The following is an 18,368-nucleotide window of genomic DNA, read 5'->3' on the forward strand; positions in this document are numbered from 1 at the left end:
GGATCCCCTTCCACCTGGCAGGTGCCCTAACAGGAACATCTGTTGTTGAATAAATATTTTATGCATTCATTCATTCCCAATTGTTGGCCGATTCGCGTTCACTATAGAGCTTGAGTAGACCATGCACGGTTTGCTGTTTACACTACAGTTTCTGCTCAGACACAATATTTCAAACAACAGAGAATTGGACACTTGAACTGTTGTGTTCATCTATTATTGTGGTTGTTCCACTGTGAATGACACGTGGCCAATCAGGAGATCGACAAATGATGGGGTAAAATTCTTATTTGCTACAGGGTACCACTTAGTGATAATTAGAAGGCGGTGGGGAAGTGTCTATTCGTGTTGTCTCGTTTCTTCTTTTTTGTTGTTATGCTATAAAATTAACATTTTGTCGTTCCATTTCAGGCCAACTTTGTCTTCCTTTGCAACATCATCCGGGTCCTTGTAACCAAGTTAAGGAGCACCCACACCAATGAACCTAGCCAGTTTCGGTAAGCCAATCGGGAAGTAAGACCTGTTAAAATTGGAGCACCACAAATTTAGCTTCTGAAGGAGCAAGGGGCCATGACCTGTCCCCATAAAAGTTGGCCACGCTTTTCTGGTTTTCAACCATTTCCATGTTGGCGTATTGCGCAATGCCTGGATGCGAAGGGATTTTTTTTCCTTTTCCTGAAGCCTATTTTGAGGAGTGGTTAAAGTGTCCCTCAGGGACTGCTGAGACATACACCATACGCACCTAGTTTCCGGAAGCGATTATATTTGACCCTATAGTTTGCACACCGGGAATATTTGTCCTGATTCGGAGTTCTGGAGGTTACTAAACATCTAAATTACTTAACGTCAAGCCTTGGGCGAGTTAGTTTTTTGTAGTAGACACTTAAATGACGGATGGAATATGCAGAACAAGCGAATCAGGGATGTATGGTGGCCATTTCCTGTGCATCCCCTTGCAGGAGGAATCTGTTCCTTTATCCCTCTTTCTACATTGCAGCCTCTGCCTGTGTATTCCTTTGTTGTTATTTTTTTACCTTTTATATATTGCAGGGTGTATTTATCAGAGTGAAGAGCGCGCAAAATTCGCTGCAGGAAAGCTGTTCGAGCGGTGCTGGTGCTGTTCCCGCTGTTCGGCATGCACTTCCTGATGACGGTGTACCGGAGCCCCGCAAACTGCGGAGCCTGGGAGGTCTACCAGTACATCAGCAAGGCCTCCGATGGTCTGCAGGTGACGCACGAACTTGGTTCTCTCGCATTTTTCCCCGCTGCTCATTATTCGCTTTTGCGGCCGGCTATAAGTTTGTGGTGAAATTCTGCGATTCGAGGACTTCTATTTGCAGTTTTTTTATCTAAGGTATTTAATGCTGGCGGATAGCTAAGTTGGTTTCCAAATATTCGTTTTCAACGTGAAGCTTTCTTAGAATTACCTTCGAGTACTTCCAATTTACGTGGTGCGTGGTTAGCCACGTACCACGTAGATTTGTACTGAGGTAGTACTCAAGCACCTAGCCTACCAGGCTTCCAGTGGACGGAATTTATTTGGTAAGATTATTTTATATTTCTTGATGAGCGTGTTTACCTGCGCGCTGACCAAATGAGTGCGACGAAAGGAAACACGATCGATTTTAGCTGACTGTTAAGGATACTTCCGAGTGAGTGAGTGAGTGAGTGGGTGGGTGGGTGGATAAGTGGGTGGGTGGGTGGGTGGGTGGGTGGGTGGGTAAGTGCGCGTGCGAGTGGGTGAGCGAGCGAGAGGTGATGACAGAAAATAGTATCGATAAACAACTTTCGCCAGGGTGCGTTTAAACCAGCTTCATATTTATTGATACAAAAAGTCTCTTATACATGTGCGCACCATTAGGGTATGCCACGGCATTGGTACTGCGCCGGAGCTCAACTAACGATGACAATCCTTACGTTGTTTGTGCGAAGGTACCGTCTCAATGAGCTACCCACTTCGTAAGAATTCGTCAAACCACAATTCGTCACGAAACGTTTCGTTCCAGCTGGGCACGTCCGGCGAACGGTTCTAACGTTGGTGGCGTGCGCTTATGAAGAATCCACTGGAAGGCGAAAGACGTTCGAACCTAGTGGCATTAGCGTAAAACGAATGCTGATTGCCCGCTATATTACTTGTGTGGTGATTAAAACTCCTTTGAGCAGCTTCGTGCGGATTCGCGCCGCACTCAGCAATATGTCTCGCTGGCAGGCTGCGTCGCTGAGATAAGCGTTTGCCCAGGCGTATACGCGTTGAACAGTGCATTCGTAGTGCACGCGCAATGGGCGCCGGCTTTTTCCTCAAGTGCGGAAAATAATCAATCCCGCTGAGTGCCCATGCTGGTAGTCCAGGCTCGGCGTGTAACGCCATCAAGGTTACGAAGCCTGCTGATAAAAATTTCGGCCGCAATATTTTCCGCGCGAAGCCATTTCAGGCATCATAGTTCCACTCGAACGTTCCGTGCTGTGTCATACAAAGAGGGCGATGCTTACTAAGTCATCAATCTTCCGAACTCGAGCCCGGGCTTTGCCTTCTGAGGCTGTAGCCTCATTAAAGCAAGGCGCTCGCGCCAAATTGCCCAGCCCGCGGCGCCCGCGGCGCCAACGACTGGGCACGGCTGCGTATCTCGAAGCTCGGCAAAGTGCTTCAAACCACCGCCTATTGCTTGACGGGCCGCCAAGTCACTAAGATGGGAGCGAATCTGTTTGCCTTTCGGCGCTTGTGCTTCCAACGGCCCAAACTCACCACAGCGTCCTTCATTCAACACCTGCTTCACACTAAATCAGCTGTTGTCATTAGTTTGAATGTGCCGATACGAACATTAAATTCGCCCAATATATCGTACTGTTGGTAACAACATCCCTTATTTTATCAGCACTGTAAAAACACAGTTTCGATCCTAAATATCCGTTCTTCAACACCCAGTTTTCGTGCTCATCTTTTTCTTTCTCATGAGCCGTCGATAACCGGAAAGCTGCAGCTTGCAGTCCGCTAATTGTTGGCCGGTCCAAGTCACCCGTTGTTTATAATCATAATGCGCGTATAAGGCCACGTTCAGACAACCGACGTACCCGCCGCGGTGGCTCAGTGGCTAAGGCGTTGCGCTGCTTAGCACAAGGTCGCGGGCTCGATTCCCGGCCGCGGCGGCCGCTTTTCGATGGAGGCGAAAAGCAAAAACGCCCGTGTGTACGAGATTTCGGCGCACGATAAAGATCCCCAGGTGGTCAAAATTAATCCGGAGCCCTCCACTACGGCGCGCCTCATCGCCTGCGTTGCGTCGGCGCGTTAAACCCCCACAATCAATCAATCAGACAACCGACGCAAAAGCCATATCGTGATCTATGAACGTGAATAAATGGCGTGTCATGCAGTTCGGTTGGCTGAGACGTGGAATTATGTCATTCTTTAAAGTTATCATGACAGTTGCGACAACAGTCTGAACCCAGCCTAACGCTATGTTCAGACTACCGATGTAACAGCCGTATCGTAGGCTATGGACGTGTAAAAAACGGCGTTTTGCGTAGTTAAGTTGGCTGAGACGTCAAATGATGTCATTATTTGAAGATATTATGACAGCTGCGATAACAGTCTGTCCCGTCTCAGGCGTATCACTTCCGTTTATTTCACGCAGATCCTTTCCTTTAGATTTAAGCGACGAAACTGCAGCTGAAACCCCCGAGCTGTACGATTAATACCATTTCCGTTCATCTGTCCAGCCTTAACTGCTTATCACATAAATGAACTGCCACTTATTGCAGTCACTGCAGCAAGAACCTCTGAATAAAGGTTGTAAAAGCAGACTAGAGGGCGCAAAGTTTAATTAGCTATAAAGAGTGAAGGCGGGCGAGCTGTTTCGTGGCTGTGCACGAATGAAATAGCACATCAAGGTTCGAGAAGAAACTACAATCCCTATAGGCGTGTTCGTCTTTCGTTCTCGTTATGTCGTCTCGGTGCGCTATTTAATCCTCAATTCTGTAGGAACTGGCTCGCAAGAGAGAAGGCAGAAAGAGAATTTTCTTCCAGTGCACACGAAAGTTGAATTGCCAACGAAACGTGGTTGTGCTTCTAAGGACGCCTGAAAGTTCGTACGAAACTATGAAATCCGAAGAAGATTATTCCCAACCGCACGTGCGACCACCCGTAAAGCGACTAAGGAAAGAAATTGGAAACCGGTGCTGGGCTCCATATCTGGGTCTCATCGACCGCAATGCAGGCGCGTTGCTTTGCAGGCGAACAGAAAGTTGAAGCCCATCTAACTGGCGCATCCACACATAAAGCACGGAAGTACGGGTTGCTTGCTTCCTTCGCTCTTGCTGTTTAAAATTAATAGGAGATATTGACACACGGCGCAAGTTGCTTCGATTTAATTAATAAAATACAGGTCTCCACGTATACTACACAGATGAGAGGCAAAGAGACGAATAAGAAATCGCAACATTACACGCATTTATGGGCTTCAATAAAGACCTTGTAGTAACTTTATTTATCGCCGAACTTTTCGTCTATACAGCCCGTTATGTGATATTGAGATATCACTCTACCGCTTTACATGCCCAATTCACACACGCGACGAATTGCGACTGTTGAGTGTCTACGCCCGCCATGTTGTATGCGCCATTGCAGCTCACTATTTTTTAAAGACGTTAGTCTTTCTTGGGCTACTTAAACCCAGAAATTTTGGTCTGCCTGCCTGTCTGTCTGTCTTTCCGTCTGTCTGTCTGTCTGTAACTCGATTCAGCCACCCGACCAAAGTAAAATGCTTACTGCGCAATAGTCTTATATACTCACAGCCAAATGTAAACGTCTAAGCCCGGTTTATATGTTTATACTTGTCAACTTTTTTGAACAAGCACCAGACATAATAAGACAGGAAATTAGTACTCAAGGGATATTTACAGTGTTTCTTTATTAAAAAATTCCTGGATGCTTGGTTTTTCGATAGCAAATGATATTCGACATCGACTGTAGAAAACCGCAACCTCCTGGCGGCATATGAAAAATCACGGGGCAACAGCAAAGAAAGGTTCCACTAGCTAGGTTCCACGTTCTGCTTGGAACGCACGTGGAGCACGGCAACGCGGTTGTATAAACCTTGAAGTCGGCCGCCTCGATTCACGCACGTCTCCGCCGTACTGCAGCGCTGCCATCGAGGAACCCCGCCTGTAGCAGTGGAACACGGTAAATTCAAATCGCCTTGCGCTAACCTTTAGTGTGTTTACCTTGGGATGAGCGCGACGGAACAGAAACAGCATGATAGGTTAGCAAAAAAGCAAAGGGGGGCATTGCTTTGGCAAATGTCTACAAAGACTATTTTCTTTTGACGACATTTGCAACGAAAGGAGCAGATACGCGGCCAATTTTTAATTTGCTCACTGATGGGGAACAGTAACAGTTCTGACCTCTACCGTGACCTCAGTGACCCCCATCTGACCCCTGCTGAGACAGTGCGGATTTCTCAAAAGAATTTGAGTGACATTTGTGTGAATTCTCTGCGCACGTTTCTCCACATTTTTTTGTGTTGTTGTTTTGAACCAAGCATTTATTTTGTGCTGCATAATTCTCATTTTGTACTTTGCAGGGTTTTTTCGTGGCTGTGATATTCTGCTATCTCAACGGGGAGGTAAGTGCCGTACACAGTCTACCTAAGAGGTCAAATTTTGGAACTAATTATCTTTTACAGAAAATGTTCAGTTTGGTTGTGACGTTAAACTAAACCTACTTATGAACCTTTCCTTTGACCCTGTCTATGTTTGGATGACAATATTGTGGTGCTGCAGTCCACCGGTTTGCTGTTATATAATATAAACAGTGTAGAGCGCTATTATTGCCTGCAAGGCTAGCCATCTGAGAACGCAGTTATGACATTTTTGTGAACGCCGTTCAGTTTTCTTTTGCGATGAGGTTATGGCTACATTTATTATTTTCGTTATTCCGTGGTCAACGTTTGCACAGATCCTGCGAGCACCTGGAAAATTAATGCTATTTCAAGTGAAATCGTTCCGCCTATGTTTGTGTTTCAGGGCTAAAACATCGCTAGTACCCTCTAAAAAAGTGCAAAACGATGGAGTAATCGCTCCGTAATATACCAAGTAAACGTTGTGATGCTGATCAATCTGATTTTAAATTTAAAATTTTCGAATCAACGCTACATGCTTTACTAGTTTTGCTGGTTAACTTAGCGGGGCCAGTGCCACTGAGTTTAATACGGAGTTGTATGACAAAGCCGCCGTGAAGCGACGTTTTCAGCAGACGACACCGCCATTTACTGTTTAAAAAACGACTTCAAAACGTCGTTTCAAAAAACGCAGTAATAGCACTTAAAAGATATGCGTCCACTGGTGTCGGGACTGCCGTCATAGCGTATAGCTTGTATTCACTAGCGATACACGCATGCAGGCAACCATGTGAGTGCGCGGTCAATGGTTACGTCGGGCTCCGCGGGGTGGCGGTACTTGACCGGGCTAAGCACAAAATATGGGTTGGATGTTCCAAGCTCTACCCCACCGAACGCAAAGTAATGCCTCGACTCCAATGTGAGCGGGATTAATAACCTCTCTGTTGACACCACCATTGAGAATCGGGTTCACACGGAACAGACAACGCACGCCGGTGTTTTTTTTTTGTTTTTTTTTTTTTTTGTTTTGCGTGCAGGCGCAGTGGCACAAGCCGTGCAATGTCTGTCGCGTTGTGGCCATGTCTGTGGCCCTTTCTAGCGTTGTCAAGCGAAGAAATGGACAGCTAAACTTTTCAATGAATACCACCTACACCTTGCAAGCGAACGGCGCTTTAGACGGGTTCTTTGCTAGCCAGACTGCCAGATGTTTGAAGCTGGCGACGCCGGTTTGGCTGCTGCGCCACGGCCTGTGCCTCCGACATGTGAGGAACGGATGTCCGCGCAGCGACGGACACGATGGGGGCTTTCCTCCTGTCCCATTTGCGCCGCGCGTGGCTTCCTTCGATGAGCACGCACCAACCTCCTATTTGGTGACAAACCCAGAAATAACCGCCGCAAGGGCCGCGTTTAGATTGGTAGCATGGCGTCCGCATTAGAATGTATCATGGCAGACGTGTTGCGTTCGATCAGGAAGCATCGCGTGCCAGTAGTGCCCTGTCCGCCCAATGTTTTCATCGCGGCTGTGAAGCGCTGTGTCATAGGAAAACTAGCCCTGACCACACAATTTCTTAGTTCCTTGATACAAGGAACTTAGCAAGTGTGTAATTCTTTGCGAAGTTTGTAATGTGTAATTGTCTGCTTTACCCCGAAAGTTTACTTTTTTAAATACGCTAATTTCCGTTTCTGTTACCTACATGCTGACCTTTATAACTATACGCTTACGGCGCTCAGTTGTAACTGTCTAAGAGGGTGATTGTCGCGATAAGTAGCTTACATGTCCGGCGCCTGATAATTGATGTTCTATGTACTAAATGTTTGCCGTGGATCGAAAATTTTGCCTTGTAGCAAGAAAAATGACTGTCCTTTGTTTCGAAAAAAAGAAGAGTTCTTACCCGAGTTAGAATGCTGGAAATCTCTAGCTCCAACTTCGCAATCAAATTGCTGTACGCTCGCACGCCCTTGAAGTATCACGTTAAATGGTGCGAACTTTCACGGGTTGCCAAGCGTTGTTTACCGTTCAGTGTAGCTTTTCCCGCTGCCTACTCGCAGTAGTTCGGGCCTGTGCTTTTCGCTTGGCTCAATTTGGCAAAGGGACCCTGCAACACTTTTTTCAACTTTTTTCGAAATTTTAAATGCTTGCAGAACACAGTCAGCCAACACATCCAGTGCAAAGATTAGGGGCCGCAAACTTACAAATTGGCTTAAAAGATCTTTCTCTGTTTCTTAGTCTGGGAGTCCTTCGACCGCTGTAATTACGTCATTGCGGTGATTTAGCGGCTATTGGCCGGCTTTCCTTAAGTTGCAGCAATAAACGCATTCAATAGCCACTTTAAAATGAAAGCCACAAGATCAAAGCAGAAACGGAAGGCCTATCTGCTGGCACGAGCAAATCACACAGTGCCGCTCCGTACTGGGGATTAATATAGCTTTGATTGATTGTGGGGTTTAACGCGCCGACGCAACGCAGGCGATGAGGCACGCCGTAGTGGAGGGCTCCGGATTAGTTTTGACCACCTGGGGATTTTTAACGTGCGCCGAAATCTCGTGCACAGGGGAGTTTTTGCTTTTCGCCTCCATCAGAAAAGCGGCCGCCGCGGCGATAAATATAGCTTTCGCAGTTCTTTCATACACGAAGGAAAGAACGAAAACGCTTATCAGAAGTGTTGCAGACTTCCTTTATGCCAAGTTTGTTGAACTATAGCTCGATTTTTGAGCCGATAGTGCATAGTGAAAGCGCACCCAGTTTCCCAGCAAAACAAAATGCAGACGCTGCTTGGCGAAGTCTCCGGTCTAGGCGCGAACGCACAGTGAACTCGGGTGCAGCCAGTGCCCCTTGTATCATTTTCTAAGGGTACGCGCCCCTACTCTTTTTCTTTGACTCCTCTCCTCACCCCCCCCCGCCCCCCTTGGAAAGAACGCGTGATTAGACGCCTTTACTGCGCAACCTCAGGAGGGGCTGCTTTGACCTTGGATGAACTTGAAGGTCAGACTGACACTACATGGCGTCGAAAGAACGAGCCGTTTTCTCGGTTTGTACCCGGAATAATGGGACTTTCGCTCTAAAAGGCCCAACCCCTCTGGCTAGACTATACAAATGTTGTCCATAAAAATACGTATCTGGAAAGTATCTTCAATCTCTCTCGGTATACCCTACCTGTTTTTTTTTTATTTTAGTTGAGAAAAGCACTCGCTGTAGCGAACACTCTTTTTCTGTTGCTCTGGGTGGTTGTCACGTCGAATTCCTCAATGTTTCTCTATCGTACTTCAAAGCATGCATGCTTGCTTGTTGGGCACTGCGAAAGCCTTTGTTGTCTCTGGCTGCCTGCCGTGCTTTATTTTTAGTGCCTGATGTTACGTCTGGCTGATTGTTATTTCATTTGCTTCGTTTTATATTGCATCCCTTGTTACTGGGGCAGCAAGGGGAGATTTTTGTTTTAGGCTTTGTTTTTAGCATGTATAGAATTCTAGCTTCCCACAGTGAAGATCGTGCCATGTGCTCAGTACGACTTTGCATTGCAAATGTGCTAGCATAAATCAAAGCATTTGCAGAGTGATCAAAGAAAGACTTGCGCAAGTTTTATGAGCGGGCACCAGGTGGCTAAGGATAGCTGTTCCAACACAAAACAAATGAATAAATCGTACTTGTGTCTTTCCAAACCACAGCTCGGTTCAATGCAGGCCAATCTGCACGATAACAGTACCTTGAGTACGCGTTGGAACTGCATTGGTGCATTAAAAGCTTTGAGCGAATAAATTGTGGCACTGACAAATCATGAGGGTACCAAACAATTTTCATTTGTGTCCAAGAAGACAATCTTACCCGGTTCCTCGTGGGAGAAATATTATTCTTGTTAAGATACGTCCTGCATAGCCCTTATAAACACCAGTGTTGAAATATATTCATGCGGTCTGTGCCACAAGCTGGGAAATAATAGTGCTCGATAAGCCGTCGGGTGCCTAGAAGACAATTGCGTATAGGGAAATGCTCCTGGGTTCCGCGGAAACCGCGTAGTTCAGGTACGTTGATATCACACAGAACGAAATGCTTTCTGCCCAAACATGCCAAGAAAATTTCACATGCGGTTTCAGCAAGCTCTTTCTACGCACACACACACAAAAGCGCTGCTGGCGGTACCGCGCGCATGAAAAAGTGCACATACGCCCACAAAAGGCCCCGAAGCACATTTCGCACTGCTGAAACGCATCAAAATAGGGAAACAAATCTCTTGTCACAACGACGTCCGCGTTGAAAAACGCATTATCAGTGGAGCCACAACGGGGACTTGCGTGCCCAGAGCTTTAAAGAATAGACGGCGCCAGTGTAGGGCAGGATGAGAGGCCCTCCGGGGTACCCCGTGGGATTAACGCGCTCCTGTGTCCCCGACAGATTCAGGGCCAAATCACGCGGTCCATCGAACTCGTGAAATTGGAGTCGTCGCTGTCCAGGGCGAGCGACCGTCGGCGTTCCACACGAACCCAGGTCCTAGCTTGCTGATGGCCACGTCGCTCCCTCCCTCCGGCCAGCGGGCTACTCCAGCGATGTCGTCGCGACTCAGTGGCCTTGGCCTTGTCGCTATCTCTGTGCCACACCGTGTCTTGTGAGTGCCACGACATTAAATTTCCCTTGCCCATACTCCCTGCCGCCCAGTGTCTTGTCGTTGCACATCTCTAGCTTCGGCTTCCCACTTGTCAGGCCTAACACTGCCATCAAATTCACCAGGTTCCTGTTCCCTCTCACAAAGACACTGTATAGTTTTCCCTTCCCCTGTCTGAGAACGACTTTTGCAAGGGCACAAGCAGTTCCTGGTATTCTCGGTTAGCACAACACCAAACATCTACCGGTATCTATATTTCGAACTCTCGCTGCCCTGTGTACCACTTAGCTACACCTTGAAAAAATAAACGGCGCTTAGAAAATAAGGCAGTGGCTGAATTACATACCAAAACTTGGCACTCTTAGCCCATAGTTGCCCTGTCATTTTTATAAGTTGTCACTCGGAACATGCCTTGCTCGAAGGAAAATAATTGCTGGTACGTAGTCCCGACGCATCGTGGGTCATCATTGTGACCTTCTACTGCAGTGTAGGACATCCAATTCGTCACGAGACGAGGAGGTTGAAAAGTAAGAACTCGGCCCTACTGCTGTCTGCGCATCCGTAGTTGTATCTGATGACAAGCGTTATCACGCCTTTTTTTCGCTGTGCTTCCGCTCCACGGGGTCGTGTTTACGTTCCCCATTCCCCTGGATGACACATCAGCCATTCCTCATGGGGAAAGGGACTCCCTATGGATTCCCCCCGGATTCCCCACGGGTGTGCCCCTCTGCTATTAGGTGTACTAAACGTATCATACACCCCTGCTCTCACCGATCAGTTGATTAAGGACGAGTGTTTGGTGCTTGATATGCACGTTCATGAATTCGTCTTCGCATGTCATCATATTCAATGTTTTTGCCTGATTTGTCAGATGGGACGTCAAAGCTGCGGAATCGTTGCAAAATTCTGTTCATTGCAGCTCACATTTCCGTTGCATTTTGATTTTGTAAATTGTAACAGTTGGATGTTTGTAATAATAATCCCAGCATTTCATTTTTAACCACGTCCTAGCGTAGGTGGTGTGCGATTTCGCTTTACTCAAGCTCGTACACGCTAAATGGCATAGCAGCACCGTGCCGCGACTACTTACACAGTGGTGAAGCTGTTGGCAACTTGTTGCCGTTATTCGTTCGGCAAAACCGTTATGAGATGAGGGAAACCGGACCGTGTGTAGCCCAGAAAACACACATGGGTCTGGCCTTAAAATGAATGCGCAAGAACACGCCTGCATACGGCCGCATGAGTGCCTGAAAACGATACTTACGTTCGAAATTGCCTCCTCAAGTAACAACTCACATAGTGCTGTTGCTAATTAAGAAACTTTAGTGTTTGTCAAGCGTTTTATACAAACGTACGAAGCACACTCTGCTTGCAGTGTATGAGAATGTCGTTGCGTTCGTGCTGTGATTGGGGACAATCTTGCATAAATTGTTGCATGACTAACGACGCAATTTTGCTGCGTGCATGCTGCTTATATTTTACCAAGGTTGCCTACAATATTTTTTTAATGACTTGCTTATGGCAGCTGTCACAGTTTTGTATTCCTACAAGTATGCTCGTTTTTATTTGTTGCTTCATCTTAACTCCTCAACACGTGCTTGATCTGAACCACGTGAAGTTGTCTCAAAACTTGGTACTCGGGCTTGTTTAAAGTACTCACTGATGTTGAATCTCATCACGCAGCAAAATGTTGAGATAAGTCCGTCGGGTTGCCTCGAGGGCCTGAGTGCCCTGGAGAGCGCGAGTTCATGGCGTTTAAGTCGGCTCACTTGGACAACACCGAGTAGCTTCAAAGCAACGGACTTCGCGAGGCCAAAAAAAAAAAAAAAGGGGGGGGGGGGGGGTCCTCTTGATCTCTGCCTATAGGTGGTGCAGGCAAGTTATCATTGTTCGTAGAATCGCAACAATTCCAATGCAAAGATTTAGTGACGGCCATCTCGTTTTTCTCTAAGATAATTCCTCCTAACCGCTTTAAGGAGAACATTAACCACAAGGCTCTGCATGAAATTTAAATTCACAATATTTCCGCCCCGTTCGAAACCCATTGTGCGAAGCGCAACAAAATGCTCGGACAAAAAGCACAAAGTAGGCAGGACAAACGCTATTATAGCTTCAGCGGGTGTCCTACTTTGTGTTCTCCATCCGGGTGTTTTGTTGCGCTGCATACCATAGGAACTGATCACCAACTAGCCCAGCAGAAAGCCCTACTTGGTTCATAATCCTATCACATCTTCCCAGCAGGGATCAACCCGCATGTCATAATTACCTATGATCTCTCCGCTGCACAATCTCCATACTTCCGACAACCGCGTACAATTTGTACTTCAATGTACCACAATATTATTTTGTGAAATTCGCCATTTAAAAAGTAATTTTAATTGCCAGAAGTAAGCCGTCCAGTTCCGTTTCTTCTTTTAGGTTGGAATGAATAGCCGGTGGCTGGGGCATACTATTTGGCGTTGTGCTTCTTTATAACATTGTGCTTTGTGTTCATCGCTTCAAAGGTGTGCGCCCTGGAGGGTTCGTGGTATCCAACTTTACCAAAATTATTTATAAATTCTTTCCTTCCCAATAATTTCGCTCTCCGTTGTTGTTCTCTTCCTCTCAGTTCGCACCTACTGACCGGACCTTTGAGGGTGCATTAATGCTTTTTATTGGGTTCAGCCATGCATGTTACCTGCCACACTTTGCCCCAACCTTTCGCGCTATCGACAGCAGTATTTGCTGCTGGAGCCGATTGCGGCTAGATAGGAAGAGTTACAACACATTTTATCCTCAGGCTGTGTTTCTAAAGCAGCGATGTTCGTTAATTTTCTTGTAGCTTTTTTCGTAATGAACCTATAATGATTAGGGAGCAGCAATGTCAGCTATGAGCTGCAACAAATGGGTATTAACTAATGGGCTCCACGTCGCTGACTACTACAAGGTGTCAAAAGAAGCAAATAGCTTCTCGTAAGCGTCTTCGGCGTAGTGACGCTTGATTAGGAACACTTTTTCTAGTGATTTCTCACTTCCAGCCGGGTTCTCGTGCGCTTCAGAAGGCTTTTCTAAAAAGTCTCTATAAAAGATTGAGACCTTGATTAGCTCTGGAGTGAAGTAGGGTGGCAGGGACATTAGAGGTTCTCGCACTTTGTCAGCAAATGTTAGTGGAAACTATGACAGAAATACATTTCTAGGGTATTTTCCTTTCGTCTCCAATTAACGCTACACAATTCCTTGTTACTCTTTTTGGACACTGTTGCGTTAGATTGCCGTCTGCTGCAATCCAAATATAAATCAAATTACTCTAAGAAACTACGGTTGACACTAGCGTTGTCAGGATATCGACTGCTCATAACTGACCACCGTGTGGTTGCGTTACGACGATATAAAAGCCGCCTCTCCAGCAGTAACCCTGCGTGTCGTCATGTCCTTTTGCGCGTACCACCTACACTGACGCGCTTTTATTTCGTTATTGCCGAACACGGAGTTGTGGTACACTTCTTCCTCTTTCTTTTACTTCCAGGTGCTCTACTTGTTGCGGCGTTCTTACGGTCGCTACCGGCTGCAAAGAGGCTTCTCGAGCCGGAGGCGCCAGAGTATGGCCATGACACGCATGTCCGTCTCCACACACGTTTCCTCGGTCGGTGACTCGCTAAACCCCAACAACGGCTCCGTCAAGAAGTACGCCTGCACGCGTAATGGCGACACCATCCTCGAAGACGAGGTCTGGAACTGACCCCGCCCCTACCGCGCTCCGTGCGCTGTCCTTATGGCGAAGGAACGGCAGTCGTGTCGGCTAATCCTTTCACCAAGCTGGGCTACCGTCAACAAAAGCGGCAAGAGACATCAGCTGCATCTTCGGGATCGCAACATAAAAGCGTGTTCGACGCCACAGCTTCTGAGTTCGGCCTGGCCCGTTGTCAACCAGCTGTGAACAACGTGCGAAATCCTCGTGGTGAACATTTGTCCTGTCCACATTTGGGGACCTTGTCGAGATGCCGATCTTCGAGGGTGAACGGCGAGGTTCTGACTGCGCACAGCAAAGCCGACGAGTCGAGTTACGTAATGGCACTCAGTGAGAACAACGCACCCTGGTGACACCACATGCGCGTTTAGGTAGATAAAGTGATTCGCAACTGCTACCTCGTGATGCGTAAGTGAGTTATCTTCGTTTGTGGGAACTAGAAACCTTCGACGCCTTTCACGCCGTGTAGTAGTTTAAGAAACGGCTGCTGGATTCTGCCGGCTCAATACGTGACTCGAAGAACAACCGATACGACGGACCCGAACACCCCAGCGTGCACTTGGCCGTGAATTCGCTGCGGCCGTTGTGGAAGGCCTGACGGTTGCAGCTCAGCTCAAGGAACACTCGGCGTTCGACCCTTGGCGTTGCGAGGCGGTACAGTCAATCTTCTCAGAGTTTGACGCGAACATGACCATGAAAGCTAATTCCAGCTGGCAAAAGTTCGTGGGCGACGGAAGAAGGACCACCCGTCCTGAGGCATCTCCGGAGGGGTGGTAACCTTGGAATAAAGAAGACGAATGACCAGAGGGCACATGTGCTTCTGCAGTGGAGATAAATTGAACATCCTTGCCTTTGTTGCCACATTTTAAACAGTCAGTTTCTTTCACGTAAGAAATTGTATAAAAATGCTCTCTACTTTCCGCCCAGGGATGTACATGTTCTCTTGTATGGGTGTCCACATGGCGACAAGTGTTTGCACAACTTCACTCACCCAGAGTAGATAATATCTGCGTCGTTCAAACGTATCACAACACATGTTGCATTTGCGGCGTACTTTCGCAGTGCGAGCGTAAGGATAAAAACTGTAACAAATACCAGCAATACGTACCGGTGAAACCTCTTGGTCATGTTTAAAGAGAGACATTCTCCCTTTGATAAATTTCGCTTTGTTTCAGCACAGTAATCCGCTCCTGGAGTTAAGACTGCAGAGGTAACTGCCGCCGGGCGTATATGGTGCTTGAAGATAGTGAAATGCTCTGTGAAGGTGCGATGACGTACTTGAACATCCGTAGAGTTGTAGATCAAATTCCATAGATTTTTCGCACGGGTTTATTGTTGTCGCCGTACTGTGCCGCTGAGTGTCCGCTAAGAAACGGCTCGGCTCCTGTGCCCAGGGAAATTAACCGTGTCCTTGAGACTGGTAATCCTGAACGCCGCGTCACTTGTATTTATTTGCTATAATCTCGGTTCAGATAACGTCTTCAAACCTGCGAAGATACTCGCCGTGAATACATCGGCAAGTCACAAACATGTTAAGCAGAAAGCAAAAGTGCATCGACCCGAGAAAAGCCTTATTGTGAGCTTATTGAATCTTTTGATGCATTGATTCTAACGTGGTTGGCAATAAGGTTTGTTCAAGAAGTCGTTGCCTTTGTGGCATGTTTTTGGGAATGGCTTGTTTGAGTTATGCACCTCTTCAGTGCTGAATGGTGTCGTGCGATACATGTTGTGTAAGATCGACTATTACACGCCGATACTGGGTGCTTTGCGTGTGTGTCCACAGCTATGCTCAGTGTCTGTAAATGCGTACACGTGTTCTGTGATGTAGCTGAGAGAGGTACGTTAGTCTTACGGCTGCACAAAAAGCGTCTCTCATGCAAACCTGCCTCTTTGAACCCGTTCTATGTCCGCACATTATTTGGGTGCTATGAAGCTGTCGCAGACTCCTCACATTCGATGCTGTTTTGTTCTTGGGATCTTAAAAATACGGTAGTGCAACATGGCTGCTTCTACTCAATTTGCCAGTGTAGCTGACACGCGGCAAGATGTAAAATAACAGGCAGACGTAGGTGACTTGGAATCGTAACGCTTCTATGTCAACACTTCTCTACCATCTTTCCTTCATCACTCTCTTCTTTCGTTTCAGCATATGAATGTTGATAAGCGTAAATTTTCATCGTAAAAGTCCGCCTTCTATGCTCACCACATGAAATTTTATCCACATAAATTTTTATGCCCACTTTTCACTTAAAGCACCTGCGATACAAATCCAGTACTTCCCATCCCTTACGTCTGTCTGTCTGTATTGCGGAAATGATGCGTAGCGTCTTTCTCCTTAAGGCTGCGTTTTTTTTTTGCATGGTTACACCTTGTAGACTGTACTCCGTCAGTTCCATCAATCCCATCCGCATCCTTGGCTTAGCCTGAATTCAATAGGACGAGTACAACTCCCTCAGCAGTCTCCCATTCAATAAATGTCTCTGTAGAAGTTTCAGCCGAGACCGAGAATTCATCCTTACATAATGTAGCAATGACAAAAACAACATTCGCAATCTCAATACCTTTAATTTACTGCTTGTTGTTTCAACTACAGCTGCTTTTGGAAAAGTCGCTGAACGACGTTATAGTAACTCTCAAATTGTTCGTCGCAATTGGTGTTTTTGTACTTGCAAGAGCAAGTTTTCTGTCGTTTTGTACGTGTATTTATGGCTACTTCGCTGCATTTTTGTTCACTCTGCTTGTCCTGAAACATCTAAGACCACCCAATGTACTAGTGGTATCAACACAGCTGTCTTGCTTTGCATAACACGACAATAAATACGCGAGAACATCGTGAATACCATGCAAGAATGGCGTTTGCCTTAAGACTAACAAGAGATCCTTCAGAAATGTGACATTTCTGCAGACGATAACGCTTTTGCGTGGTTAAATGTTAAGGCATTTCCGTATCATTGATTTCTGATTGACGGGGATGTGGTTTCAATCGCTCCAAACGCTGACACTCCTGTGTCTCAAAAACGGCTGAACAGCGTTTCGAAGAGAGCCGATAATGTCGATTTGACAACAATTTGCCTTATGCTAAATCTTTGTGAGCATATTATAAATTATTATAAGCATATAACACAGATATTTTATTACATTAACTATGAGAGACATGTAAGGTACACCACTTTCGTTTTGTGTCTGGTGTGCTCCTGGCAGAGTTATAATTGTTTTTCCTCAGGGCAAACAACGTCAATGTCCGTCTACGCTTCCTCTGTCAAGCTCACCGGCTTGATGGAAACAAATTACAGCGAGAAGGATAAATGAAAACATTTTCCGTGGAAGGAATTTTTTTCCTGCCGTGGGTCCTTTTTCTGCTACAAGGATGGGACACAAAATTTGATTGGAGTGGTAAAACAGTTCATGCACTTAAAAGCCGTTCCGCTCTCGCTCTAGCCACTGTCATGTGGTATTGATGTTACGGCTTTTGTAATACAAACTGTGCTCGAAGATTTTCGTTTTTTGCCTAACTAGTACCCAAGAGTCAAATTCGGCTTTATTTGTGAAAATGTTTCAAGTGAAATAGAATGAACAAAGAATGCAAGATTACCGGCGACCTTCCACTGTTATGTCATTGAGAGTGGTTTTAACTTTGTTGTAACCACTGCTGCAAACGTTGAAACATTACAAAATTAAACTCCTTATCACTGGAAGTTCTCTCGGGTGTTCTCTTTTATTCGTACGTAGTACCGTTATATCGTTTGTCGCTGTCACTGGCACCTTTACAGTGATTTAGACCATGGCCCAGAACACCAGGGCTTAAAACAACATACAGGCTAAACGTTTGCGAAGCTATTGTGACAACTGAGGCTTGTTCGTAGTCGGAATGTCAAATAAACAACTGTGATAACGGCGTGGCTCTTAAAAAACCAAGCCTGGCATTCAAGGTCAGTCTTATGCGTGAGAATATGAACGAACACACTGTACTTCTTTCGGCACTTTATTTGATTGTACGAGCAAGCTTGAATTACTATACGTAACCCTACACGATTTGATTTTTGTTGTGGTGGTTGGCGTGGATCAATTCGCGAGAAGGAACACACAAATTTGTTTCTGCCGCCATGAAAAAAAGCCATTACCCCAAAGGTACCGATATGTGCGGCAGCGCGGACGTCTGAACACCGTCGGCCGCAAGTGTTAGCGCCTTTGTTTTTTTAATTGGTTAGTTCGTCATCCAAACATTGAAAGTGTCAGCTATGCCACTTGTGGAATCCGCTATAAAGCGGTTATATTTATGGCTGGGGTCGCTTCTGTGTTCTTTCAGTGTCAACAGCGTCATTTGCACTTGACGTGTATACCATCATAGCTAAAGAATTAAAAAGGAACCAAGGAAGAAGTCCCAGGGTGCTGAAAGTACTACATTAACGCTCTCGGGGCATTCAAGGTGGGGGAAGT

The 18,368-nt window shown here is 46.3% G+C and overlaps 1 protein-coding gene across 9 annotated transcripts in view; it reads left to right on the forward strand.

Moving 5' to 3' along the window:
* LOC144169668 (calcitonin gene-related peptide type 1 receptor-like) overlaps positions 1–17,626 on the forward strand; it is a 527,733-nt gene extending 510,107 nt beyond the window's left edge. For 8 of the 9 annotated variants that reach the window (XM_077698942.1, XM_077698941.1, XM_077698944.1 and 5 more), the window contains 4 exons: positions 409–494; positions 1,090–1,225; positions 5,574–5,615; positions 13,710–17,626. In XM_077698942.1, coding sequence (XP_077555068.1) covers positions 409–494; positions 1,090–1,225; positions 5,574–5,615; positions 13,710–13,922 — 477 coding nt within the window. In that variant the 3' untranslated portion in view covers positions 13,923–17,626. Of the gene's footprint in view, positions 1–408; positions 495–1,089; positions 1,226–5,573; positions 5,616–9,996; positions 10,208–13,709 lie in introns of all 9 variants that reach the window. The other variant, XR_013322493.1, reaches the window with a different exon arrangement.
* Positions 17,627–18,368: the final 742 nt, after the last annotated feature.

This window comes from Haemaphysalis longicornis, unplaced genomic scaffold (assembly GCF_048455015.1).
Source record: "Haemaphysalis longicornis isolate Haplotype H1 unplaced genomic scaffold, Haemaphysalis longicornis Haplotype H1 scaffold_2, whole genome shotgun sequence".
NCBI lineage: Eukaryota > Metazoa > Arthropoda > Arachnida > Ixodida > Ixodidae > Haemaphysalis > Haemaphysalis longicornis.